This window comes from Blastomyces dermatitidis (genome assembly GCF_000003525.1).
Source record: "Blastomyces dermatitidis ER-3 genomic scaffold supercont1.5, whole genome shotgun sequence".
Taxonomy (NCBI): Eukaryota; Fungi; Ascomycota; class Eurotiomycetes; order Onygenales; family Ajellomycetaceae; genus Blastomyces; species Blastomyces dermatitidis.
The window spans coordinates 4,273,686-4,297,662 of record NW_025544778.1 but is presented as its reverse complement, the minus strand read 5'-3'; the positions used below and the strand labels follow the sequence as shown (position 1 = coordinate 4,297,662).

General features: G+C 45.9%; 8 protein-coding genes across 11 annotated transcripts; 5 read left to right on the top strand and 3 right to left on the bottom strand.

The window, feature by feature from the left end:
- Window positions 1-110: 110 nt before the first annotated feature.
- Window positions 111-2,320, bottom strand: BDCG_05470 (DNA repair protein rhp51). Its single transcript, XM_045421153.1, has 4 exons — window positions 1,832-2,320; window positions 1,610-1,689; window positions 1,458-1,525; window positions 111-1,368 (listed from the first exon to the last, which is right to left on the bottom strand). The coding sequence occupies exons 1-4, from the start codon at window positions 1,916-1,918 to the stop codon at window positions 557-559; spliced, it is 1,047 nt and encodes a 348-aa protein (XP_045277099.1). The 5' UTR covers window positions 1,919-2,320; the 3' UTR covers window positions 111-556.
- A 64-nt stretch (window positions 2,321-2,384) lies between these two features.
- BDCG_05469 lies at window positions 2,385-5,866 on the bottom strand. Of its 3 annotated transcripts, XM_045421150.1 has the most exons (4): window positions 4,098-4,593; window positions 3,938-3,955; window positions 3,169-3,838; window positions 2,385-3,045 (listed from the first exon to the last, which is right to left on the bottom strand). In XM_045421150.1, the coding sequence occupies exons 1-4, from the start codon at window positions 4,140-4,142 to the stop codon at window positions 2,708-2,710; spliced, it is 1,071 nt and encodes a 356-aa protein (XP_045281269.1). In that variant the 5' UTR covers window positions 4,143-4,593; the 3' UTR covers window positions 2,385-2,707. The 3 variants fall into 3 exon arrangements, with proteins under 3 accessions (XP_045281269.1, XP_045281270.1, XP_045281271.1); XM_045421151.1 differs by having other exon boundaries at window positions 3,169-3,955; window positions 4,098-5,866; XM_045421152.1 differs by having other exon boundaries at window positions 3,169-4,593.
- Window positions 5,867-5,877: 11 nt separating this feature from the next.
- BDCG_05468 lies at window positions 5,878-7,021 on the bottom strand. Of its 2 annotated transcripts, XM_045421149.1 has the most exons (2): window positions 6,729-7,016; window positions 5,894-6,537 (listed from the first exon to the last, which is right to left on the bottom strand). In XM_045421149.1, the coding sequence occupies exon 2, from the start codon at window positions 6,486-6,488 to the stop codon at window positions 6,291-6,293; it is 198 nt and encodes a 65-aa protein (XP_045281268.1). In that variant the 5' UTR covers window positions 6,489-6,537; window positions 6,729-7,016; the 3' UTR covers window positions 5,894-6,290. The 2 variants fall into 2 exon arrangements, with proteins under 2 accessions (XP_045281267.1, XP_045281268.1); XM_045421148.1 differs by having other exon boundaries at window positions 5,878-7,021.
- Window positions 7,022-7,625: 604 nt separating this feature from the next.
- On the top strand, window positions 7,626-8,768 carry BDCG_05467 (uncharacterized protein; the record flags this gene model as incomplete). Its single annotated transcript, XM_045421147.1, has 2 exons — window positions 7,626-7,937; window positions 8,179-8,768. The coding sequence occupies 2 exons, from the start codon at window positions 7,626-7,628 to the stop codon at window positions 8,632-8,634; spliced, it is 768 nt and encodes a 255-aa protein (XP_045277098.1). The 3' UTR covers window positions 8,635-8,768.
- Window positions 8,769-11,692: 2,924 nt separating this feature from the next.
- BDCG_05466 (uncharacterized protein) lies at window positions 11,693-12,839 on the top strand (the record flags this gene model as incomplete). The annotated part of the gene is made up of 4 exons (XM_045421146.1): window positions 11,693-11,870; window positions 11,950-11,978; window positions 12,108-12,236; window positions 12,333-12,839. 4 exons carry the CDS (start codon window positions 11,693-11,695, stop codon window positions 12,837-12,839), a joined length of 843 nt encoding a protein of 280 aa, XP_045277097.1.
- Window positions 12,840-13,324: 485 nt separating this feature from the next.
- BDCG_05465 (CMGC/SRPK protein kinase) lies at window positions 13,325-15,118 on the top strand (the record flags this gene model as incomplete). The annotated part of the gene is made up of 5 exons (XM_045421145.1): window positions 13,325-13,608; window positions 13,708-14,051; window positions 14,182-14,510; window positions 14,604-14,847; window positions 14,934-15,118. 5 exons carry the CDS (start codon window positions 13,325-13,327, stop codon window positions 15,116-15,118), a joined length of 1,386 nt encoding a protein of 461 aa, XP_045277096.1.
- A 248-nt stretch (window positions 15,119-15,366) lies between these two features.
- On the top strand, window positions 15,367-18,123 carry BDCG_05464 (pumilio domain-containing protein). The gene is made up of 2 exons (XM_045421144.1): window positions 15,367-15,920; window positions 15,992-18,123. The coding sequence occupies exons 1-2, from the start codon at window positions 15,563-15,565 to the stop codon at window positions 17,710-17,712; spliced, it is 2,079 nt and encodes a 692-aa protein (XP_045277095.1). The 5' UTR covers window positions 15,367-15,562; the 3' UTR covers window positions 17,713-18,123.
- Window positions 18,124-18,378: 255 nt separating this feature from the next.
- Window positions 18,379-22,927, top strand: BDCG_05463 (uncharacterized protein). The gene is made up of 3 exons (XM_045421143.1): window positions 18,379-20,025; window positions 20,135-21,638; window positions 21,732-22,927. Exons 1-3 carry the CDS (start codon window positions 19,093-19,095, stop codon window positions 22,256-22,258), a joined length of 2,964 nt encoding a protein of 987 aa, XP_045277094.1. The 5' UTR covers window positions 18,379-19,092; the 3' UTR covers window positions 22,259-22,927.
- The last annotated feature ends 1,050 nt before the right edge of the window (window positions 22,928-23,977 follow it).

The window sequence follows — 23,977 nt, the reverse complement described above, 5'->3', positions numbered from 1 at the left end:
AAGGTTTGGGGAACCTAAGCTTGCACCAGAGTATTTACTCCGTAACTACTAACAAGACTCACCAGCAACCAACAAGAGGCAATGCAGACCTTACAGAAAATGAAAGCCAACAATACTAGAATCAAATTACCGTTGTAATAATCGTATATAATATGGTATATGCTCTTAATATAAGAAAGACTCATCTAAAAAATATTTCTATAGCACCAATTGCATTGTTTTCGAGCTCAAAAAACAGACCCGACAAACAACTTGGGACTCTGTTAATTAATCGGCATGAACACATAAGACATTAACAAAAATAAATAAAAAATAAAAAATAAAAATAAAATAAAAATAAAAATAAAAATAAAAATAAATCCCATTCTCTCCCTTCCTTGTCTTCCCTCCAGACGCCAGTCCCGAGTTGCGCAATGCCATAAGCAAACAAATAGAAAAGAAAAGTAAAATGCTTAGAATCCGACAAGGGTAAAAGGGAAGATATAGCCGAAAATATCAAGCAGCTCCCGGCCATACTTCACCATCCACTGCCCACCACCCAGGCCAATCCGATCCGTCAATCCTTCTCCAAATCCTTCGGATTCGGATCCCCAATCCCATCCTCATTGATCGCAAACAGACAATCACTCTCCGGAAGACAGGGGCTATCATAAATCTTGCAAATCCGAGTCTCCCCGCGGCCCTTCCTCAAACTCAATCTCGTCGTGCTAGCATGCGCAATAATATTGCCTCCAATCGGCTTCTTCGGGTCTGGGTTGAACATAGCACTTGGCCCGCCATCTACTTGCGCAACCACCTGGTTCGTGATGACAACCGCAATGCCAAACTCATCAGCAAGAGTCCGCAGCTTCCGCATGAACTTGGCAAGGTGGTTTTGCCGGTTCGCTAGCTCGCCTCGACCACTGAAGTCCGTCCGATAGAGAGCTGTAGCCGAGTCAACGATGAGGAGGGAAAATCGCGTTTCGCACATCATCTGAGACGCTTGGTTCAGTAGCTGCAGTTGGTGGTCAGAATTGTAAGCTCTGGCATATGCGATGTTATCGAGCACCTCTTCGCCAACGAGTCCATAACGCTGAGCGACAGCAAGTAGTCGCACCGGACGGAATGTGCCCTCCGTATCAATATATAGGCATTTCCCCTCTCCGCCACCCATGTCAAAAGGTAGTTGGCAAGTTACTGCCAGGGTATGGCAAATCTGACTCTTTCCCGTTCTGAATTCCCCGAAAATCTCAGTAATGGATCCCGTCTCGATGCCACCGGCCAGTAAAGTATCCAATTGCTTTGATCCTGTTGTTATGCATATCAAGTCGTTCCGTCGAGCATGCATTTCAGTCGCCGTTGTGAAACCCATGGGTACGATTCTCGAAGCTACATAGACGAAGTTAGCGCCCACGTGTAGAGGGGCCGGGAGAATAATAAAACCTGAATAGGCCAAATAGATAAAGAGCAAAACATACCCTCCGCAAGAATCTTGGCCGCTTTCTGTTCGGATATACCTTTTATCTGCTCTAGCGCGCGCTTCGGCCTAGAGCAACAAAACAAAAACAAGGAGATTAGCACACAACTAAAGTAACATAAACAAAAAAGCAAACAGCAGAATGGAACATACGTATACGCCACCGACTCAATAGTATGATACCCACCCTCAATCACCAGCTTAATATCTCGCGCAGTCAGGCCATTCATTCCCTAATGCAAACCAATGCAAGGCATAAAAATTGTCAGTCCGACTCAATTAACGCAGTATACAGCAAATCTGTCCCCAAGTAAAAATTCAAAAATTCGTAAAACAGCAGTCCCTTGGTTGGTCGATATAAGATTTGCCACTAACCTCCAACGCAGTCAGGGGCGTGGGTGCCCCAGGTCCCGTGAGGCCGTTCTCCTCATATTCATTCTGGCTCCCGTCTTCGACTGTCATAGTTTCCACTGCTCTGCTGCTCTGCCGTCGGCTGTCTGCTGTATATCTGTATATCTATATGTATATGTCTCGGGGGGCGCGATCAACCAGAGACCCCGGTTCGTCTCTACCGCCGGGAAAGTCAACAGCGGCTTTTCTCAGATGGGTTGTTGAGGCAGCAGCCAGACGCGTCTGGACAGGATATTCACACCCAACGCCTGCCGTGAAAGCCAAAGGGGGATCTTATGAAGACCGCAACAGACATACACAGCAAGTCCCAGTAGCCAGATGCCGGAAAGGAGGGATAGAGCTGATAATGTAGGTAAAATTTAGCGAGGAGAATTCGTCGTCAAGATGTTGATGTTGTTTTGCCCTTTTTGGACGCGACGGAAGGAAGCCTAGTTAGGTCGCGAGATCATGTGACTTTAATTTAACCAACTCCGTCAATCCAGCCTGAGGTTATGTTTTATTACATCCTCTATCCTATCCCATGAACAATATGCATTTATTTTCTATAAACAGAGGAAAGAGAAGAAGTGAATAGCAAAGACGAAGGGCAGCAACAACGAAAAAAAAAAAGAAAGAAAAGAAAAAAGAAAAAAGAAAAAAAAAAGAAACGATATAATGTAACTTTCTCTCCTCTGATATACAAAAGCAATTCAATCAATTCCGGGCACGACACGCCGTCCCTCCCTTCTTCTTGAAAAGGACCGTATTGAATTGTCAAGAGAAAAATAACAATCCCAACCAACGCCCTAGTTGGATTTATACATATATTCACCCTCTTTCTCCCTCATACACATACCACTCTCACACAGCCTGGGCCGCAGGAAGCCCCCTGAACTGAGTTGCAATAGCATGCGCATGATCATATTCATCATCCCTATCATCCACCTCGACACACCCACTTCGCCCATTCCCAAACTGGCCTGTCTCTGCGATGCTGAACCGTCTGCGGTTATGAAGCGGTAGCAAATCGCTATGTTGCTGGTCATCAACAGTCCGGCAGTTCTCTATCGAGTTCAAGTGAGCCTGTTCGTAAGGTGGTCCACTTGCTGATCGAAGTTGCGCGTTTCCAGATACATATTCGAGAGCCCCGGACTCGGACTCGACAGAGCGGCCGTGCAAATGTAGGTTGTTTTCTGAAGCTAATGTATATTGAAAAGTTTGCACAGATTTGATCAGTCGTCAGTATTTCTACATTTTTCCAGGCTAAATATTACCCCAATCTCTCGCTCAAGATTACCGAGATGCTAGGAAAGATCACATACCTGTAGCAATAGGTGTAATAAAACTCGACTCCTGAGGCTCAAACGCACTTCCATCTTCTGCTATGCGGGAGTTTATACTACTATACCCGCTCTCCTGCTGCTGGTCGGATGATTCCACTCCTCCACCCAGTTCACCAAATTCAAATTCAGAGTATCCATTATCGCTCTGTGGAGTATGTGATTCAGCCTCGCTCTCCTGCTCGTTTCTCGGAACAAATTCACTCTTCGCGCGTCTACCTTTCGTTCCTGAACTCGACGCATTGGCATTGTTGTGAACCCCAGGATACGGCAGGGGCGAGCTGACAGAGGCCGGTTTGGAGCGGCCAAGGGTAGCGTTCTTTGGGGATAAGTAATCAGGTCCGCGTCTAGAAGGAAGAGGAGGATGGCAAGCGAGAGTCGACTTGGATCCTAGACTTGCCGGCCTACTAGGATCCGGCGTTGGACCCCATATGGGACTTCCGGCTGGTGTGTTTGGGTTTGATATCCAAATCCCTTCAACCTCGATGCCCCGTTCTATCGCCCTCGAGCCGAAGGGTATCTCATCACTTCCCGCCTCGAGCATTGCAGGCGTACGTACAGTTGCTGCTTCTGTTGCGGCTGCCGCGCGAAGTTTTTTCAACCGCAGTGAGTTATATATGTGAACCCCGGTACCGTATACGAGTACAAGAAACTGTCATGTGAAAAGAAGCGGAGGGAAACCATATATATGTTAGAATAGGAGTATTCATAGTGACGCTTTCAATGGAGGGTAGATCGGGGAGAACAGTACTATAAGACATCCGAGGACCTAGAATGGTATTTTATTTAGTCGAGAAACGGTTACTCAAATGAAAATTTAAAGGTGGGTTGCGCAGCACTGGCCTTGCACAATATATATATGTGCATATAAGCAAAACACTGGTACAAAGAGGAAAAGGAAAAAAACTCACGAAGCACATTTTCAACCACAGCGCCCAATCCACAAAAAACACCATGGTGCGTCAACGTCGGATGCTAATTCGATCGATATGCAGGCCCGTTGACATTGAGAGTTGGTAGGAATTACTTCTGATACGAGATACCCGGATAGCCAGGGGGATATGGCATTCACCCACGAGAAGAGAGCAGGAGAAGGAGAAGACACAGATAATATCCGCTCGATAAAGAAAAAACAGCTGAGACGGGCGACAGTGAAGCACGGGCCGGCAGGACTATCGTGATACAGCGAAGGCGCATGGGAACTGGCCGAAAGCAGGGATTGTGTATATATATGTATACACCTCTATATGGGACTAGAAACGTATGTATATATGTATGTATGTAAGTATGTATGAAGTACAGAAAGGGAACAAAAAAAAAAAGAGTCGAGGAGAGATTTATCGCGATGTTTCTCTTTTCTTCTCTTTTCTTCTTCTTCTTCTTCTTTTTTTTTTTTTTTTTTTCTTTTGCAGTTGCTCGGGTCTCCGCGCGGGCTGTCGCTTCCCCCCGGAATGGAAGCAGAAAAAGAGAAAGAGAAAGAGAAAAGGAGCTTCGACTGTAAGGAGACGACGATGAGCAGAGAAAATTATAATGTACAGTGCAGACACGGCACATCCAGCAGAAGGAAACAAGAGAAAGCTCTCAGGGAAACCATAATTGTAGGCATTCATTCATCATGGGTTGAGGGTCCAGGGCGCCATTTTGATATTCACAGCTTGGGGATGGGCGAGGACAACGTATTAATTAGTTCAAGTATTTAGTTCAAAGTAGAGAGATAAAGAGGGGAAAAGGAGAGTTCTCCTCAGGGGAGTTTCAGATAGAAAAGTGAAAAAGAATGTCTCTATTGAACAAGAATGTATCAGAAAGGAAACTTCCATTATTCTCATATTAGAGGGGGGAGAATGAAATGAAATGAAAAAATAAATAAATAAATAAATAAATAAAAATAAAATAAAAATAAAAATCTGTGCAGCAGAACTGCTTATGCAAATGCGTACTTCAGCAGGTAAATAAGCGGAAAGGAAGAATAAAAAGAACAACACAGAATATATCGAACATGCTTAATGTTGATGAAGCGGTCAAATGAAAAACCGCGATAGAGAAGATCTGTCGAGATCCTTGAAGCCGCCTGACTGGCAAGAAAACAAAGGGAAAAATAAAACATATAGAAAGAGAAGAAAAAAAGACATAAAAAAATATAAAACTTAGCAATATAAAGAAACATCGCCAACCAGATCGTGCAGGAGGAACAAGGGGGGCAAAACAATAAAACAAAATGCTTGTCTGATCTCTGACTCAAGCATCCAATAGAGAACAAAAGAGCGCACTCTCGATCCCCCAATCCCCCATCCCATCCCAGGATACGGATTTGCGACTCTCTACGGGCCAGTGTTTCCTCGATGCAAGCAGAGCGGGGACGGACATGTAGTTATGAGGTTTGCCTTTGTGCATGCCGCGCCTGCGCCTGCGCCCTGCCTGGTGGATGAAGGAGAATGAATGAATGGTTAATGGTTAATGGTTAATGGTGGAAAAAGAACATTTTCGGATGGAAAAGCCAGTTGTTCGAAGTCCGAGACAGCGCGGTGAGACAGCTACATAGATTCGATTTGCCCCCTTCTGTGAAAACGGGTCTCATGTAACTCTGCGTGCATAAGTGCCCGGGGAGATGTAGATCAGGAAGCAGAAGGGGGGTTAAGATTGGAGATTTGACTATTTAGCCGGGGGTGGAAATGCAAACGGATTTACTAATGCTGTATTTAAATATAGTGCCAACTGGATGGTCGTTATTATTAATAATATATTTAATATTTAGTGTCGGTGACGCAAATGTAGTAAAGAAAGACAAGCTTTGGCACATCACACTCGGGTTGTGATCTATACAACATACAACTGATAGTGTTGATACGAATAAAACGAGAGAGATGAAGATGCTGAATATCCCCTGAAACGCCAATCTACAGTCCGAGGATGATAAATGCGCCGGGTCCACCGCTCTGCCATCCATCCCGCACGATTGGGCTATTTACGATGTGTGAAAATCACAATCCTCTTCCCCGGCTCCGCAGCAGAGATGCTCGCAACCTGGTCATTATTCAGCCAACGCCAGATCCGCAGCGTGGGCACTGTTATGGTCCGCGATGGTCCAGCTGTCAATGTCATAAAAGTCATTTAGGCTGAAACTGACGCTCTCCTCCTGCTCGGCGGAGACACGCGAGTGGAGCGTGCAGCCGAGCACAGTCAGGTCTTCCGAAACGTCGTCGTAGCGCGTTTGGTCTAGGAAGATGAATTTGCCGAGTCTTGAAGATGTCGTAGGCAGTGGGGGATTCGAGATGGAGGTCGGAGAGGATTTGGAAGGATACCATGTTGATAATGATATTTAAGTGTGCTAGGGGGTCAACACTCTTCCGCACTCTGTAAAATAATTCTCTACCTTTTAGTATGTGAAATTCTAGTGTTGTTGAGTCGAACGCGTGGGCGAATAAGTATTGAAGTATTTAAATATGAGATTGAAGGTAGCCTGGCTAAATATTTATATAAAAAATAACAGACATGGAGCCAGGTCATGTAAATATTTTATGGAAGTTACATGTAACTTAACTTACAACAAACTTGAGTATTATAGGTAAAGGCAACAATCATCAAAGCTGTGGAAGTTATGCTTCACTGTCATGCGCTGGATGCCTGGGTAACTGAGGCCTGGCATTTATACATCGTGAAGACTGTTTTCAATTCTGAACATATTTATCAGCACTTAAATACAGCTCATAGAAATATTTAGTTAAATCCTCCCCTCCCTTCTCTTCTTGTGTCCTTGGGGCACAACGATGGACGAACAAAATATCAGCCGTCTTCCTCTGGGCAAGGATCTGTGTCGGGAAATAAAAGAGGTCATACGCTATGAACGCCACCAACATCGTATTACTACTATTTTTCTTATCATCAGCTTACTACTCCGTACAATACTCGTCTAATACTCGCTAATGCTAGCTAGCTCTCTTGGCTCGCACATTTGTTTTACTATAAATAGCTCTATCTTTTGTATGCAATTAGATATAACAGATAGTGTACGGATAATATATATAGTATAAGAAGCAGATCTTGATACACATAAGATTCATATGTTTCCGACATATTCATCCGAGATACCATTCCGACAGTTATAATTCCGGTAACTAAAGCAGCATCTGAATAGAAGCGCGATACCGATCCCAATCCTCATTCGAATAGATAACTATCATTCGAACTGAGACGATTGATCCTCATTCGTATACGTTCCGAACTACTCGACCGTTATACACAGAATCCTGGCAAGCAGCATCTGAATAGAAGCGCGATACCGATCCCAATCCTCATTCGAATAGATAACTATCATTCGAACTGAGACGATTGAACCCTCACTCGTATACGTTCCGAAATACTCGACCATTATACACCCCGAATTCCGATCATATCTATCATTCAAATACTTGAACTGATTCCTCAATCTGTTCAATATAACAATGACTAGTGCGACCGTTCACCTTAGTGTTCCTGGAGATTGGAAACTTTGGTACACTCATATGCTAGGATATGCAAAGGACAAGAAGGTATCAGACTTCATCAATCTCGATAAACCTGATATCTTCTCTGAACTAGAAGAACCCCTGGAACCAGAGTGTCCAGAAGAAGCCACCGCGGAGGCCAAGATAGCATATGACATCAAGGTCACTGCGTGGAAAATCAAATATATGAAATATGAGAAGATGAATGAAGGTATGATGAAGATACGAGACATCATATGGAGGACAGTGGATGCCACGGAGCTACGGCATGTATGCAGTGAGAATGATGATGTGAAAGAGATTATCCGCTTGTTAAGAGATCGACTCTCCCCCATGACCGCGGACTATTAGGATGATGTGAGAACCTGATATCACGATCTCTGCAAGGCCCTGAAAAATAGAGGTATAGAGAAGTGGTTAAACAACTGGTCTCTCATCAAGAATGATATCAAAGAGACGGATATAACTGGACAGTTCAACTTGAAGAAAGACTTCTTAAATGTGAATCTAGCTATTGATGCAGGTTATACACAAGCTTGGGCTAAGGATGTCTGATGTGATAAAGATGCCATTATCTTTGATAGAGTTAGTTAAGGACTTCAAGGAACAGTATAGGGAAATGGGTATTCTCAAAGAAGATAAATCTATGAACTTTGCTGCCTTTAATGGAAGATCTCAGCAAAATACCTCATCACCAGTGACATTCAAAAACTGCATCTGCGGAGCCTGTCACCGATACACTCAGTGCTACTATCTCAATCCCTCAAGGAAGTCATCTGGATGGGAGGAAAACAGGGAGAAGAGAACTCAGATCAATCAAGCTCTTAAGAATCAAGAATTGAAGAGACATGTTGATTGTGCGATATCTAGAGATTCATCTGCAAATACAGATATGATAGATGGAGCAGTTCTAGAAGGAATGATTCTGAAGCAATCAGATCCTCAATCTATTGATCTACAGATCTGAAAAATATCAATGAACTCTTCAAATTCTTGCTTCTACCTCCGAAACTCCTGGATCTTTGATACTGGCGCGGAGCAGCATATATGCAATAATTGAACACATTTCCTATTCTTTACCCCTGTGAACAAGAACGCGGAAGTCTATACAGCCTTACAGGTGATTCCAGCACTAAAGTAGAAGGTTATGAAACTGTTAGAACTATCATGATAAATGAAGCAGGAAAGCAGTTCAATGTCAACCTTATCAATGCAGCTTATATCCCGAATTTCCATACAAATATCATTGCATGGAAACCGTGTTTCCATATAGGAGGCATCTATTATGATGGAAAAGACTTCAGATTGTGAAAACGCGCAGATAATATCATTTTTGCACGCGTTGAAGTATTTGGGGGGTTGCTAGTTACAGAATATAGTGAAATAGCTGTTTTTTCAACTATCTCGGATAAACCACTGATAAATCCATCACTGAAGCCGCCGCAGCTACCACATCTCACACTACTAAAAAATTGATATCTTCAAATTCTTCAACTTCTACAAATCCTTCTTCTAACCTGCCAATTCGCACAAAACCTTCTCAAAAACCTAAGATCTCTATCACTACTCAGTCTACCTGGCATAAGAGATTAGAACATCCTTCAAAAATCGCCATTCAAAAGCTTGCAAATGATGCAACTGGCATTCAAATCACCCATCTAGAAAACATCACTCATCTAGAAGACGCACGGGATGAGCTTATCACTGAGCTTTGTGACCCCTGCCAGCTTTCTAATGCGGAAAATCAAATATCTAGACATTCCCATGTTTCAATCCTTTCTACACCGGATCCAACACCTGAACCTACGCCAGGGCCAGCAGGTCCTAATGTTGACGTTAATCCTCATCCAGCTGCGATAGATAATCGTACACGGAACATTAGTGTTGATATTAATACTCATCCAGCTGCGATAGCTAATCGTACACGGAATGTTAATGTTGATATTAATACTCATCCAGCTGCGATATATAATTGTACATGAACCTGAAATCGCAGAGCTGCCCGCCTTGAGGCAGAACAAACCTTTTCAAATGATCAATGAGGCATTCTCTCATTCTCATTCACACTCAGACTTCTACAAGTCTCAAAATTTATTTCCTAATACTATTTTTACTATTATCAACACTGAGAATGCTAGGCTTCACCTCTATGCCAGAGGATTGCTGCCTCTTCTCTAATGATCAATTAATCGTCTTTTTCTATGGGATGATATCGTCATCCTAACTCACTGGGCAGATGTCGAAAAACACCCACATCGCGAAGACTCTGAGAACGTGTTCAATCCAGCGATATTACAGTTAATTGGGTGCCTACAGCTCAAATGCCAGCGGATGGCCTCACTAACACTAAGGCTCTGCCACGCCAGAAACATACAGAATTTGTCAAGATGCTAGGCCTAGTTGATATATCAGATATCATCAAAGCATAAGCAGAATAAATGGTATAAATGATCTATCTTGATGTAATCTCTGCAGATTCATCTACACTCCTTCTATGACTATTTCCTTGCAGCTTTATTTACACTTCCTTTTACATGTTACATTCACTGAAGGGGGTGTGTCGGGAAATAAGAGGTCATACACTATGAACACCACCAACATCGTATTACTACTATTTTTCTTATCATCAGCTTACTACAATACTCATCTAATACTTGCTAATGCTAGCTCTCTTGGCTCGCACATTTGTTTTACTATAAATAGCTCTATCTTTTGTATGCAATTAGATATAACAGATAGTGTACGGATAATATAAGAAGCAGATCTTGATACACATAAGATTCATATGTTTCCGACATATTCATCCGAGATACCCATTCCGACAATCTGGCTGCTACAGTCTCCCAACCCCTCAATTCAAATATTTAGTATTTATGCTCAGTGTCCTCTGTGGAAACTTCCAACTTCCTCCTTACAGTACATGGAATGCCATTGTTATTTAACAAATGTAAATATGTCAAAGAAGGGAGGAAAATGAAACCGACACTCCGGGCTGTTAATATTTCCAGGAAGCCTCCTTCGCCCGTGACTGACAATATATTTATATGATCCTGCAGACTCAAAAAAGATCCTAGAGGAGGACGCGGGTTGCACAGATCCCAAATGCATCGTCGTAAAAATACCATCTCGACCTCCTCTTCCCAGCCACTATTATATATGTGACCCGAAGAATAGCATGCCCTTATTAGTTGCTGCCAGGAAGAGGTTACTCGCGTCTTAACATCTGACCATGTCGGGGATACGTGGACATATATATTTTATACCTAAAAACTCCGGAGTCTTGCAGCGTAGCTCCACATATTTATTATGTCCGGAGGACAAAACGGAAGGGGAGCGAGGTGCAGACTCCTAAGAGGGCATTTCTCGAGTCTTGTTTAAATAACGTATTTATTCGGTCCAGTATTTATGTCAGTCTTTGAATATTTGCACGTTTTCTTGCTGGGCAGGAAACAGATTTGAATGGTGTCATTTCTATCTAACCAGCATCTCATATGAACAGTTCACTGCAATATTTACTTCAGTATGGTGTATTTAATTCCATTTAGGAAGATTCTTATCTACTCTTCTTTATCTCGCAAGTCTCAGCTAAATATTTATACCATGGATTGCACTCTTGGCGCGAATGACTTTCAAGCCCGCAAGTTGTCCTAAATAATAATAAGCCATGCCAGGTCCTTGCTTCTAGGGGCTAAATAAGTATTTAAGAGGCAGGAATCCGGTGTTGCGACTTATTTCCAGGGTCAAGCTGAAGCCGGCGATGAGCATGTTGCCATCATCAAATATATATCTGGGTCAGCGTTGACGTTAATCTCTGAGGAACCTTGGAAACGAAAAGAGTCAAAAGATCCATCAGCAAAGAAAAAGTCATGTGAGCCGGATCCAGGGCGGCTTTTCCATTGATTTCTCCCCCGCCAGCCGCCGGAAGCGGTGGGATCGGAATAAATAAACAAACAAACACAAGTAGAATTATTCCCTCTATAACTCGGCCATTATTCCCATATCTTAAAATAAACCACCAGTCAGTCATGGCCCCGTTTCGAAACTTCTTCCCCAAGCGGCCTGCCGTGAACATTGTGCCGGCCAGCGATGACCTTCCCACTCCGCTGAACGCCGCGGGGGGCAATGGTCCAGACGGCCCCCAACGGTCATCTTTGACTCTCCGACGCAGCGTAGATGAAAAGCCCAATGAGTACAAAATGAGCGGTACGCTATATGTCTTGAATTCAATATCTCCGTTCAATTAAGTTTGGGGAAAGCTAACTTGACATCTTAAATTTTGTAGTTGTCAATGACAACGGGGTGTATCTTCCGGTATGATGCTATGCTCCAGTCCAGTTCTCCGATCAAATAAAACCCCCCCGTACGGATCCGATATGGACATAATATGTATCGGAACACACCATACAATGCCACCCAATTGACAAACAAATTGCAAACTAGCCCTCGCCTACGGAGAAAAAGAGCTTCTGGAGCAAATCCCCCTCGCAAAACAACACAAGGAACCTCGTTGATGAAAACGAACCCTTCTCCATATCCCGAGAATCCTTCGACTCTTATCGCCGCTCTTTCGTATGAACACCCCCCCCGCCCCCCTCATGAATGGATATCTTCTCTGAGCCACCCAACCACCAACCCCCATCTAACATCGGATTTTTTCAATAACAGGACATCTCCGCCCGCTCCCCCGTCAGCCAATCCGACACCGGCGCCTCCCGCACCTCTCTCGATTCCCGCTTCTCCCGCCTCACAACCCCCCGCTCAACAGTCAGCGGACACACCTTCGAACCCCCACCAAAGTCCCCATACGAGATACGGGAGCAGCAACAGGAGCATGAGCACGAGAATGACGCTGAGCAGGAACAATTTGTAGACATTGGCCTGAATGAGGATACGAAGCCGAAAAAGAAAGGGTTTTTTGCGCGTTTGGGGGATAATGTGATGACTGCTACTACTACTACGACGACGACTACTGGATCTACTACCTCTACTACAGCTGGCACTGGTGGAGTGGAGTCTGCGGAGAATAGTCGGCCGGGGTCGTCACATTTGAGTTTGGGCTTCCATTTGCCTGGGAGGAAGAGGGAGCAGGGTGGTGGTGGCGCCGCTGCTAGCGGGTTTCAGGTGGCTGAGTTGGGGAGTATGAAGATGCCTGTTACGGCTGATGCGAAATGAGCTGGGACGATATGGATGTAAAGGATACTGATGGTGATGAATATGATGATTATGGTGAATGAGGTAGGGTTGAAACGGGGATGGGAATGGGGTGTCTTTTTCTTTTTACCTTTAACGGCCTTTCTCAAAGGTGCGGGATCAGGATTAGGAGTTGTGTTTCTTTCAGACAAATTTAGCCTCCTGATTTATATCTGACGCTTCCTATTTTGACATTTTATGGCCTTGAGGGAGCCTCTGGGAATCGAGTTTTGGATCCTTTTATGTATATCGCGGCGTTTTACCAAAGCCTATTGGCGACACAACCTATAACCATATACTTCTCGATGCGGATACAGCTATAAATAGATTTATTTATTCCGATCCATCCGTTTCGGGCATTTAGAGCCACCATGCACCTACAATTTTCACGCTCTAAATATTTAAACGCGAAATGCAACATCCAACTCTCAGTGTATCAGTAACTAAGAATAAAGGCGATCAGCGCTATGTATTCACGTACTAGATACTTTACATATGCCTCCAAACATATAAATACAACGACGCGTCCCTTCTCCTCACAGCCTGGGCGGAGCCCTTTTCAAGTCACCCCTTCCCAAGGCCCTTTGATACCCCAAAATGAAATCGTGGACGAGGAGTCATGTCCAGGCTACAATGCTAAAGGCTTCTACCCCGCGAGGGTAGGAGAGGTCATTGCCAATCGCTATCAGATCCTCGTCAAGGTTGGCTGGGGAACTTCCTCCACCGTATGGTTTGCGCGTGATATGCGGGGGTAGTTTGTTACTCTTTTTCCATTTCATTTTATATTTTACACGCCGAGTAGTTTATCACTTCTCTCTCCAGTTCAAGTTCCTGATACTTTTTATGACAGACTGCAGTCGGAACCAGAGGAAGCCGTAGCATTGAAAATATCCAACGCCAGCAGTCAGGCGGATATAAATCGGCACCGTGAAATTGAGCAGCATATAGCAACAGCACGCCGGTCTCATGACGGTCGTGAGATTCTACGAACGTTCTTGGAATGTTTTGAAACCACTGGACCCGAAGGGGGGAAACATCTCTGCATGGCGTACGAACCCATGAGGGAGCCGTTCTGGTTGTTTCGGACGCGGTTCAGAGATAGGCTTATTCCGCTACCGCTCCTCAAGACATATATTCGCATCCTGCTTGTAGGACTGGATTACCTTCACACGGAATGCAAGGTTGTGCATACGGGTGCGTGGGCGTGTATCATTCCCTCCCCCTTCCCCATGTCCTCCCGAACCCAAGAGCCAAATCCTATAGGGGGGATGATGGAGATAGCATTTCGACAAACTAATATAATCGAGCCAAAACAAACTCATAGATCTAAAACTCGACAATATCATGCTCACATTCGAAGACCCGGAAATTCTTGGTGATATCCTAAGCTCTCACATCGAGGAGTCACCAATGAAATACAAAATATCCCCCAGCGACCCCAGCCGCCATGTCTATCGCTGTCACAATGACTTCGGACCACTGAGGGGACTGAAGAGCATACCCCAGATCGCTGATTTCGGACTAGCAGCCCGACTCGTCCGCGACGATGATTACGGCTTCTACCCTATCCAGGCAGACCCTTATTGCGCGCCAGAGGTAATACTCGGCTGCGGCTGGAGGATGAGTGCTGATATATGGAATTTCGGGCTTCTTGTGCGTTGGGCCCCTATTGTTTTTCCGCTCGATAAATCTTTTTTCCCTTTTGTAACTCAAATGAGTTGAATTAACACCCTACTACATGTGTAGTTGTGGGATATCATCGAAGGCAAAGAACTCTTCCGCCAGATTGGCGACAGCGAAGACCGCTACGATGCCAGAGCGCATTTAGCCGAAATGATAGCTCTTCTTGGACCGCCTCCGCAAAATTTGATCGCAAGATATCATTCCATGCGAGATTCCAAATTGGCGGGACCTAGTGTAAAGGGGGCAGGCAGCGAACTCTGCAAGGACGCAGGGGAATTCTATGGTGGCCCGTTTTTTGGTAAAGATGGTATGTTTGAAAACAATTTCTGCTAAGATTTGGGAATACGAAGAATTGCGATCACGATCTAATGTATATCACCGAACTTTTTGCAGGGAAATTTCTGTATGAAGGCTTGATCCCGGATCGAAGGCTCGTGGATTCCATCCCGACTCAATTGGTAGAGGAGGAGGATAGGGAAAACTTCCTCTCTCTTGTGAAGATGATGCTTGCTTGGTTGCCTGAGGAGAGGAAGACGGCACGAGAGCTCGCGGAGCATCCTTTTCTTCAACTGGAATGAACATACTCCGTTCCATGTATTAATATATCAACTTCTACACCGCATATTTTTGAGAGATAAGCAATTGTATACTCCCCTCAACATAATAATTGGGTCTGAACGAAAAACGTGTGGTAATGTTCCAAGGATCATCAGCTTGAAGGCGCCTGGGTAAGTAGATATCACGCGATCCCAGCCAGCACAGGTTTGTCCGTAATAATGTTCCTCATATGCTCATATGCTCATATGTTGATGTTGAGTGTTGATATCGAGCTTGTATGCAATTCCGCCTTAGAGTAAAACCCATCAGTGCAAACAGAGCAAACATTCTGCCTCGCGAAAAACTTCCTGCAGCAAATCTGAATTTCCGAACTATGTAAGAACCAAAGCTCAGCAAAATACTACCTGCTATCTCCGTGCTTGCCATTCCCGTCCCGATTGCACGAGAAAAGGAAACTGGAAACCATGGCGGGAATTAAACGGAGAGTCGATACAGCGGACGATCGAGGCGGGAAACGGACAAAGGTTAAAGACGGAGGGAGAGTGAAAAAGGCGAAGCCGGTGGTGGAAAGCAAGCCAAAGCCCAAGAAGCCACAGAAAAAGCTTGGAAGTAGCGATGACGATGACGATGATGTCGATGAAGTGGAGGAGGAAGAAGGTTTTAATTCTGCTGAAGAGGATGTGGATATGGAGGACCAATTGTCTGAAAAAGAGGAGGATACTACTCAGGAGCAGAAATCGAAGCTTCATTCGAAAAGTAAGCAAGCAGGCAAAAATTCGAAGCAGGCAAATGGAACTGGAGATGCTGCTCCACCTGTACAAAGTATGTTCTCACAAAATATGTCAATATTTTTACCTATTGTACGTCCAACCTAATCAATCTGCTATCGGCAGGTGGGACATCCTCAAAAGAATCCCGCGCAAAGCAAAAAGCGCTTGCGCAGGAACGCAAAGCCGCAAAGCCAAATGCCGACCTCATCGCCCGCTCCAAGAAGCTTTGGGAGCGCCTGCGCCGCAAATCATACGTGCCCCTCGAAGAGCGGAAGAAACTTGTCGAGGAACTATTCTCCATCATCACAGGCCGAGTTAAGGAGTTCGTCTTCAAACACGACTCCGTCCGCGTCATTCAGACGGCGCTCAAATATGCCTCCCCACAGCAGCGCAAGGACATTGCGAAGGAGTTGAAGGGTGACTATCGCAGTCTGGCGGAGAGCAAGTATGCGAAATTCTTAATTGGGAAGTTGCTTGTGCATGGAGATTCAGAGATTAGGGATATGATTGTTCCCGAGTTTTATGGAAATGTTAAGCGGCTCATGCGACATCCGGAGGCGTCGTGGATTGTAGATGATATCTACAGGACTGTTGCGACTGCTGCGCAGAGGGATATGTTACTCCGTGAGTGGTATGAGGCTGAGTTTGCGGTGTTCAGGAGTGCGAATTTGGCGGCCGAGACAGCGGATTTGAGTGATATTCTTGCAAAGAATCCGGAAAAGAGAGGGCCTATTATGAGATATCTTCATGATTTTATCAACCATCTCGTTCAGAAGAAATTTACTGGGTTCACGATGTTGCATGATGCCATGCTTCAGTATTTCTTGAATACCACACCTGGCAGCGAGGAGGCAACGGAGCTTATCGAGCTCATCAAGGGTGACGAAGCAGGTGACCTTGCTAAGAATTTGGCATTTACGAAGTCAGGTTCCAGATTAGTATCTCTCTGCTTCGCATATTCGAACGCCAAGGACAGAAAACTGCTGTTAAGAATGTACAGAGACACGATAAAAATGATGGCCGGCGACGTGCACGGACAAGTTGTCCTCCTTACAGCCTACGAGGTCATCGATGACACAAAACTCTCATCCAAGTCGATATTCCCAGAGCTCCTCAACCAGGCATCCACCGCAGAAGCCCGCCATGAAGAACTACTCCTGCAAGTTACAGACCTCACCGCGCGGATTCCCATCCTCTATCCCTTCGCAGAAGACACCACGCGCTGGCTCGTCACAGACTCAGATCATAAAAAAATCCTCAATGAAGTCTTCGCAATCCGATCCCAGACGTCCAAAAAGGACCCAAACACACGTCGCCAAGAACTAATCAAAGCCGCCTCACCCACCCTGCTTGAATTCATCGCCGCAAGTGCAGACTCCCTTGTCGAATCCAGCTTCGGCTGCCAATTCATCACAGAAGTCCTCTTCAGCGCAGACGGCGACAGGACCGCCGCTCTAGCCGCCATCGCAGCCACTCCCACGTCTAAACCCGAAGCGCTGGAGGCTCCCGCTGCGGGGCGGATGCTCAAGGCGCTCGTACAGGGCGGGCGCTTTAATAGCAAGACCAAAAGTGTAGAGAAGGTGCAGCCACCACTTAACTTCCACGGGCTGTTCTATGAGCAGATTGCTGGCGATGTGATGGCGTGGGTTACTGGGGCGAATCCGTTTGTGGTTCTAGCTCTCGTGGAGGCGGAGGATTTTGAGAAGAGAGAGGAGCTAGTGAAGACGTTGAAAAAGCAGAAGAAGGTGCTTGGTGAGCTTGCGGCGAAGGAGCCGGTTAAGAAGGGAGAGAAGCGGGGGCCCGTTAGTAGTGCGGCGAAATTGTTGTTGGAAAAGATTGGGTAGCATTTGCGACGCGATTTTCTATTTTGTTTTTATTTTCGTTTATTTACGCCAGTTTGCAAATCAATTAGACGGATAAATATATTTTATAATTTGCAGAAGGGTGTTTGATCCGTCCTTCATCTCACCCCGTTTCCATCTACACGACGATACATATCCCTTAAGAGCCACTTATTGATCCCCAGGCCAGGCCTAGCTATCAGATTCACCCAAGTGCCGCACAAAATTTCCATCCAGCCTGATCTGAGAAGACATGTTCGGATCCATTAGCACTCAAGCGCGGGAATTTATTTTTCCTTTCTCTTCGGTATTACTCTAATATCTCCTGTGCACCGCGCATCTTTATCACATCAGTCTCAAACCGCCAATGTTACTCGTCGTCGCGGTGGTAGTCACCCCACATATTATCCCCGCCTGGGAGGCTTCTTTATATATCGGAGGCTTGAAATGCTCCGGTGTGATAGCTCCGAACCGGGGCTCTCTATCATATAGAGTGCTGGGCGGACGAAAGAGAATGATTTCTGACAATAAAACCGTAGAGCTAGGTAGTGTTGCATTGGTATTGGCCAGTTCATTGGGCGGATAATTGGTTGGATGGATGTTTTTGGCGTCAGGGGCCATTGTCGCAATAAACACATTCCAAAGTGTAAATCTAGATAGAAACAGAACAGGGACAACATCTAGGACCCAGGATTTCATACCTGGGACACTTCCACACTCGCATTCATAGATATATCAGTATTCTGCACGTATCTCTATCTCTTCATGTCATAATTCTGCTGCTGATCTTCGACGAGGCTCAACTCTAAATCACCCCAATCCATTTTTGGCCAAACCCATACAAATATCCACATCCGATGTTTTGACCTCAGTCTCAGGCCATCAACATCATCTCTTTTCTTTCATACTCCAGTCTTTGGTCTCCAGTCCTGGGCTCGTCTCCGCTACTATGCCAATACATTGTTCTGTGTTCTTTGACGCCAATTGAGTTACTCTGACATCCTGCTCCTGGCCGTCTCCCCCACTAACCTACCCTACAGCGCTTAATTTCCCTATCCCAGTCCAAACGAACTATTGTCAGATCCATCCTGGGTGCAGCAACTCCCCGTTTCTTGTGCGCATGATTCTGATGCATTCCACGACGTCCTGGGGTAAACTAGAGGCCCCTATAGTGACACACAGCAGCAGCAGCGGCAGCGGCAGCAGGTGGGGGCAGGGAAAACAAAGTGCTGGGCCTGCAGCCCCCGAAGTTACCAGGATTGACATTCTGCAAGACAGGACCGAACAAAGGAAATAATACACCCTCGACCGGGTTGCTGCAGGTCCCCCAATCCTTGCGCCCCTTATCCCACGCCGTCAAATTAGTTAATAATCACGTCTAACATGTCTCGTTCCACATTTGCTACGTTTACCTCCTTTGAGAGCCAACGGAGTTCTCCTCCAAACGTTGGTGCTCAGAGTAACCAGCAGGCGCAGGAGCAGCAGCAAACACCCACCGTTTATAGTAATAATAATTCTAATACCTCCGCTTCCTTCCCCTCTCCCACCCTGACGAACCCTGATATGATCCTCCCCTACGACATCGAGCGGGAAAGCTCTACCCCGTCGCCCCCTTTTCGGCCACTGCAGCTCCCGTCGCCTGACCACTCCGGGTACCGTCACGCTTCTTTGCAGGAAAATGGAATGCATGTTTCTTCTGCAGGGATTGGTGTAGCGCTTTCTGCCGCGAACGGCGCACCCAACAATTATCAACAGCGGAACCCTCCTCCGCGAAATAATTGGGTGTTTGCCGGACATGAGGTTCGCCCGCCGTTGTCGGATATTGGAGAGGAGGATTCTCCCACGCGCTCCAGATGGGATGAAGACGACGAAAATATGGACGTAAACAATATGTCTTTGGGTAGTCCGCCGGTTTTGGAGCCTCGATGGCGCAACGACGACGACAACAAGGTGCGCGGGAATGCCGTTGATGGTTATGCCGATGGCTATGATGATGACTGTAGTGCGTCCAGTTCAACAATTAGTGCGCCAAGTGAGATTCTAGACAAATGGGAAGAGTTTCGCACAGATAATGGGAATGGGAATACTCCCAGTGGGACACACCCAGAAAACGTGACCCATGAACCCAACCAGCGTTGCAACCAAGAGAGCGACAGCTTTTCACAGGATATTGCGGGGGTCGAGTCAGTAAGGGCTATCAGGGAAGAGGGGGAAATAGATGGAGGATTGGATGAGGAAATTGATGATGAAATACCGTCTGCTATGTTGAGCAAGGAAGCGGAAAGGATCCTTGAAAATGCGAAGAAGAGATTGACGGTTTGTCTCTCCCTTGCCCTCCCTTAGAAGGGTTCCTTTTTTGGATTCGATTGATATTGGAAAAGAAGAAAGAGAAGAAAAATACTGACAGGTTACGGATTTTATCCAGCACATGGAGGGTAATCTTAGTCGGGCCCGTAGTTCTTTCCGAATGAGTCCATCGCCTTCTCTCCTGATGGGCACATTACCCCTCCACCATCGTCAGTCTACAGGTAACATGGGCAGAGCACATTCGATCACGGAGAGACGGGCTCAGACAAGCCTTGCTGGAGCACTGATGCGCCAAAGGATTTCTCAAGATTTGAATGCAAGCAGCTCACATTCGAGGGGTTTGAGCGATGTATCAGCCCAATCAGCACAAAATAATTTGGCTTATAGAGATAATATGCGGCTTCCATTCCGCTCTTTCAGCGCACTTGGGTCAACTAATGCATCAGGTTTTGGAGCAAGTGACATCTCTCATAGCCATGATCGCTTCGAGCCTAGAGCTACGTACAAATCGCCAGTGTCTACATTCAACTATATACCTGAAAATCCATCCGAGTGTATTGGTAACAAGGTTTCACAATCTGATTCTCCACATTCGAAACCGGACTTACTTTCTGCACAAGAGGATAATAGTTCTGAAAATAACCCCCCTGGCAGTGTGAACGGCGTCCCGAAAATTTCATCGGTGGAGGAATTTAATGCGACGTATCCAGCCAGTATTCCCTCCCGTTCCCAGTCGCAACTCCAAGTTCGTGGCCTTCAAGACCAGATGCAGGATCTTAAAAGCAAGATCTCGACCCTCAAGGTGCAGGCACAGGAAGATAACCTACGACGACGAAGTCTTCAAAGCCTTCGCACTCCAAGCCCGTTCACAGCAGCGGAGCAGTGGTACACATCTGCCGGCGAATATGTCGGGGCGCGGGGTAAAGGTGCGGATGCATTCCGGAACGAGCAAAATAACGAGAGAAACGTAGGCGGAACTGTAGACCAACCACACCAGACTCTTGTCACCGCTGATCCGCCTCCTGCTCCAGAGGTGGTAGAAGAACAGAAACAACAGGCCACCTCGGACAGGGATCGTCCAGACGACCAGAAATCGGTAGTAGCCAGCCTTTACGAGGACGCAGACGAGGAGTTTGACCATGGTGATTCAGATGATATTGACCGAGCTGCTCTCGCCGAGATCCTAAATGAACCTCTCGACAGCCCCGTATCGTCTGATGAGGGCATATATGAAGACTTTCCGCCTATGCCTACGGTTACCGAAACTACACGGCATGAGGATCGTGAGGACGCGTTTGACTATGAGCATTTCTTCTTACACAGTGCACTGGGGAATTACTCTAGAGAAAAGGCCTACCAACGGCGTCAAAGCTATAGCTCTACTGGATCCGTGGAGACCACAAGACCAGGGAGCCAGGCAACAGTTTACTTGGACACATCGCCACGAGGAAGGCAGGGTCATGCGCGAAACAACAGCGCTGATACAATATCCACGATAGCTTCCTTTGAGACGGCGACTGAGGGTGCGGATTATGATGATTACGATGTGGATAGCGGCGATGAAATCGAAAAGGCACTGTATGGGACCATGAATGGCAATGGAACAAAGTATTCTCATAGCGGTATGTACCTCTCCATCCACCCCTTCTATATTCTATAACTCAGACCAATTTTCACCAATTTTCATAATACAATTACTGACAAAGGTTTGAAAGACCTTCGATTCCGCCAACATTACCAAGACCCCCAACCCGCCAGCCGACACCAGACTCGCCAAACCATTATCTCCACCAACATCTCCGTCTCCCCAACCCCTCTCTCGACAGCATCCACGCCCCGCGCATCAGGCAAAAAAGCCAGCTACAATAACACAAAAGGCAACAACTATCGCCGCAGCCACAGCCGCAAGCATTCCAACGACGCTTCTACTTCACTCCACGAAGCAGTTGCACACTTGCGCTCACCAACCGTCATGATATCCTCCCTAATATCTTCCGCCGCGACTCAGTTGTATAAGTCTGAGTCGCAAGACAAGCCACTAATAGTCGACGCGCAGCTGAGCGCGGACGACACCAAGCTGATGGAAGGCCTTCTTCAGAGCTTGGGGAAAGTGGCGTTACAGCTGCAGTTGTCGACTAATAACGGTGATAAACGGTCCAGCGCGGATGAGAGGTCTTCCATTCTGTTCCGGCGGAGGTTGGATGCAGCGAGGAGAGTGTTGGAGGGACAGTTGGATGTTTAATTGATCATATGTCAATAGTTTGATTCTTTTTCTTTTTTCTCTTTTTTTTTTTTTCTCCCTTTTCAATTTACCCCTCTCTTTTCTACTTGTTTAACTGCTTTTCCTCGTTATTCTGGATATCCCCTTTTGTCTTTGTAATCAAATGTCTACTTTTCTCCCTTTCAGTTCCACCATTTCATTTTCATCTCATTTTCATTTCATTTTCATTTTTCGTCGTGTTTTCCGTCTCCTGAGATACCTCTTAATATTCCTGCTATTTTATAGTTAATTTTTCCCCCGTTTTTCCCGTTTTTCCCTGTGTCAATGCTTTCCAATATTTCTGTTGTTCCCTACTCTCGCTGGGTTTTCTAACATCGAATCCCCTACTCCCCTACGTTCACTTGCTTGTTTCGTTCTCCTTCTGACAATTCACCCTCTAAAAACCAACCCCTCATGAATCCCACGATACCCACGCCCGCCTGTCCCTTATCAACCTCTCAGATCCTCCAAGCCTCACTATTCCCTTCCTCTCCGGTCATTCTTTCCCTTTTATTTTTTATTGTGCCTCTATTACACCATTCTCTCATCCCGCCATGTGTTGTTATACTCGTAGATTCGGGTGGTAGACACGTTTTGTTGACATATTTGTTATAGAACATATAAAGCCATATAGACTTCTTGTTATTTCCATTTCTTTTTATCCATTTTTCTCAAGTTGATTTACTATGCATACGTATCTTACTTAACACTTACCGATTCCAGTGTGTGTAAGTATTTGAGAAAATACATGTAGATAGGAGACCAACCAAAATAGATGGAGGAGAGCGCTCCTTTGCAAAGCACCCTGGGCTTCATAAGAGAATTATTGAAAAAGTGGGGGAAAATCTCTCTATATATTAAAGAAAAACCAACTTTTCCGTGCAAAAAACGCTGTAACGTGACCCCGCAGCCCCCCTATCACTTCCACCTCATATCTATCTCCATCTTACCACTCACTCTCTTACCACCCCTATCACCCCTACCACCCCTTCCACCTCTACCTTCCACCTCTACCCTATCTACCACCACCACTGCGTCTACCGCCCCACAGCACCCTCTATCACTTCCACTCTCTATCTCTACCCTCATCTTACCATTCTACCCCTCTCTTACCATCTCTATCACCTCTCCCACTTCTACCACCTCTATCACCACCACTGCCTCTATCACCCCTCTCTATCACCTTTTCCACCCCTTCCACCTCTATCACCACCACTACCTCTACTGCTCTGCAGTCTCTTCTATCACTTTCACTATCTCTACTTCTCTCTTACTATACCTACCACATTTTGATCTCTGTGTTTATAGTATATACTGCTAAATACTCTGTAATAAAGAGAGTGGAAGGGGTGGAAGGGGGGGGGTTGCGGGGCGGTAGAGGGGGTAGGGGGTGGAAAGGGTGGTAGGGGTGGTAAGGAGGGGGTAGAGGTAGGGGGTGGAAGTGGTAGGGGGAGCTGCGGGGCGGGTAGAGGCGGTGGTGGTGGTAGAGGGGGTAGGGGGTGGAAGGGTGGTAGAGGCGGTGGTGGTAGACGAGTAGGGAGTGGGAGGGGTGGAAGGGGTGGTAAGAGGGGGGTAGGGGTGGAGAATGGAAGTGGTAGAGGGGGGCTTGCTCAAGCAGCAAAGGCGAGCGTAAGCGAGCTGTTGATGCTTGTATGAAATGGAAAAGAAAAAAGGCAAAAGGGGAATAAGAAAGGGGGAAGA

Excerpts from the sequence above, each read along its gene's own strand:
- BDCG_05464 (XM_045421144.1), top strand. The coding sequence starts at position 15,563 with ATGGCGGGAATTAAACGGAGAGTCGATACAGCGGACGATCGAGGCGGG. Across the intron at positions 15,921-15,991 it reads TGCTGCTCCACCTGTACAAA|GTGGGACATCCTCAAAAGAA; the intron begins GTATGTTCTCAC and ends TGCTATCGGCAG.
- BDCG_05470 (XM_045421153.1), bottom strand. The coding sequence starts at position 1,918 with ATGACAGTCGAAGACGGGAGCCAGAATGAATATGAGGAGAACGGCCTC. Across the intron at positions 1,690-1,831 it reads CGCCCCTGACTGCGTTGGAG|GGAATGAATGGCCTGACTGC; the intron begins GTTAGTGGCAAA and ends GGTTTGCATTAG. Across the intron at positions 1,369-1,457 it reads GGCCAAGATTCTTGCGGAGG|CTTCGAGAATCGTACCCATG; the intron begins GTATGTTTTGCT and ends TCGTCTATGTAG.
- BDCG_05463 (XM_045421143.1), top strand. The coding sequence starts at position 19,093 with ATGTCTCGTTCCACATTTGCTACGTTTACCTCCTTTGAGAGCCAACGG. Across the intron at positions 20,026-20,134 it reads ATGCGAAGAAGAGATTGACG|CACATGGAGGGTAATCTTAG; the intron begins GTTTGTCTCTCC and ends GATTTTATCCAG. Across the intron at positions 21,639-21,731 it reads AACAAAGTATTCTCATAGCG|ACCTTCGATTCCGCCAACAT; the intron begins GTATGTACCTCT and ends AAGGTTTGAAAG.
- BDCG_05468 (XM_045421148.1), bottom strand. The coding sequence starts at position 6,488 with ATGGTATCCTTCCAAATCCTCTCCGACCTCCATCTCGAATCCCCCACT.
- BDCG_05469 (XM_045421150.1), bottom strand. The coding sequence starts at position 4,142 with ATGGTGTTTTTTGTGGATTGGGCGCTGTGGTTGAAAATGTGCTTC. Across the intron at positions 3,046-3,168 it reads TATTACACCTATTGCTACAG|CTTCAGAAAACAACCTACAT; the intron begins GTATGTGATCTT and ends AATATACATTAG.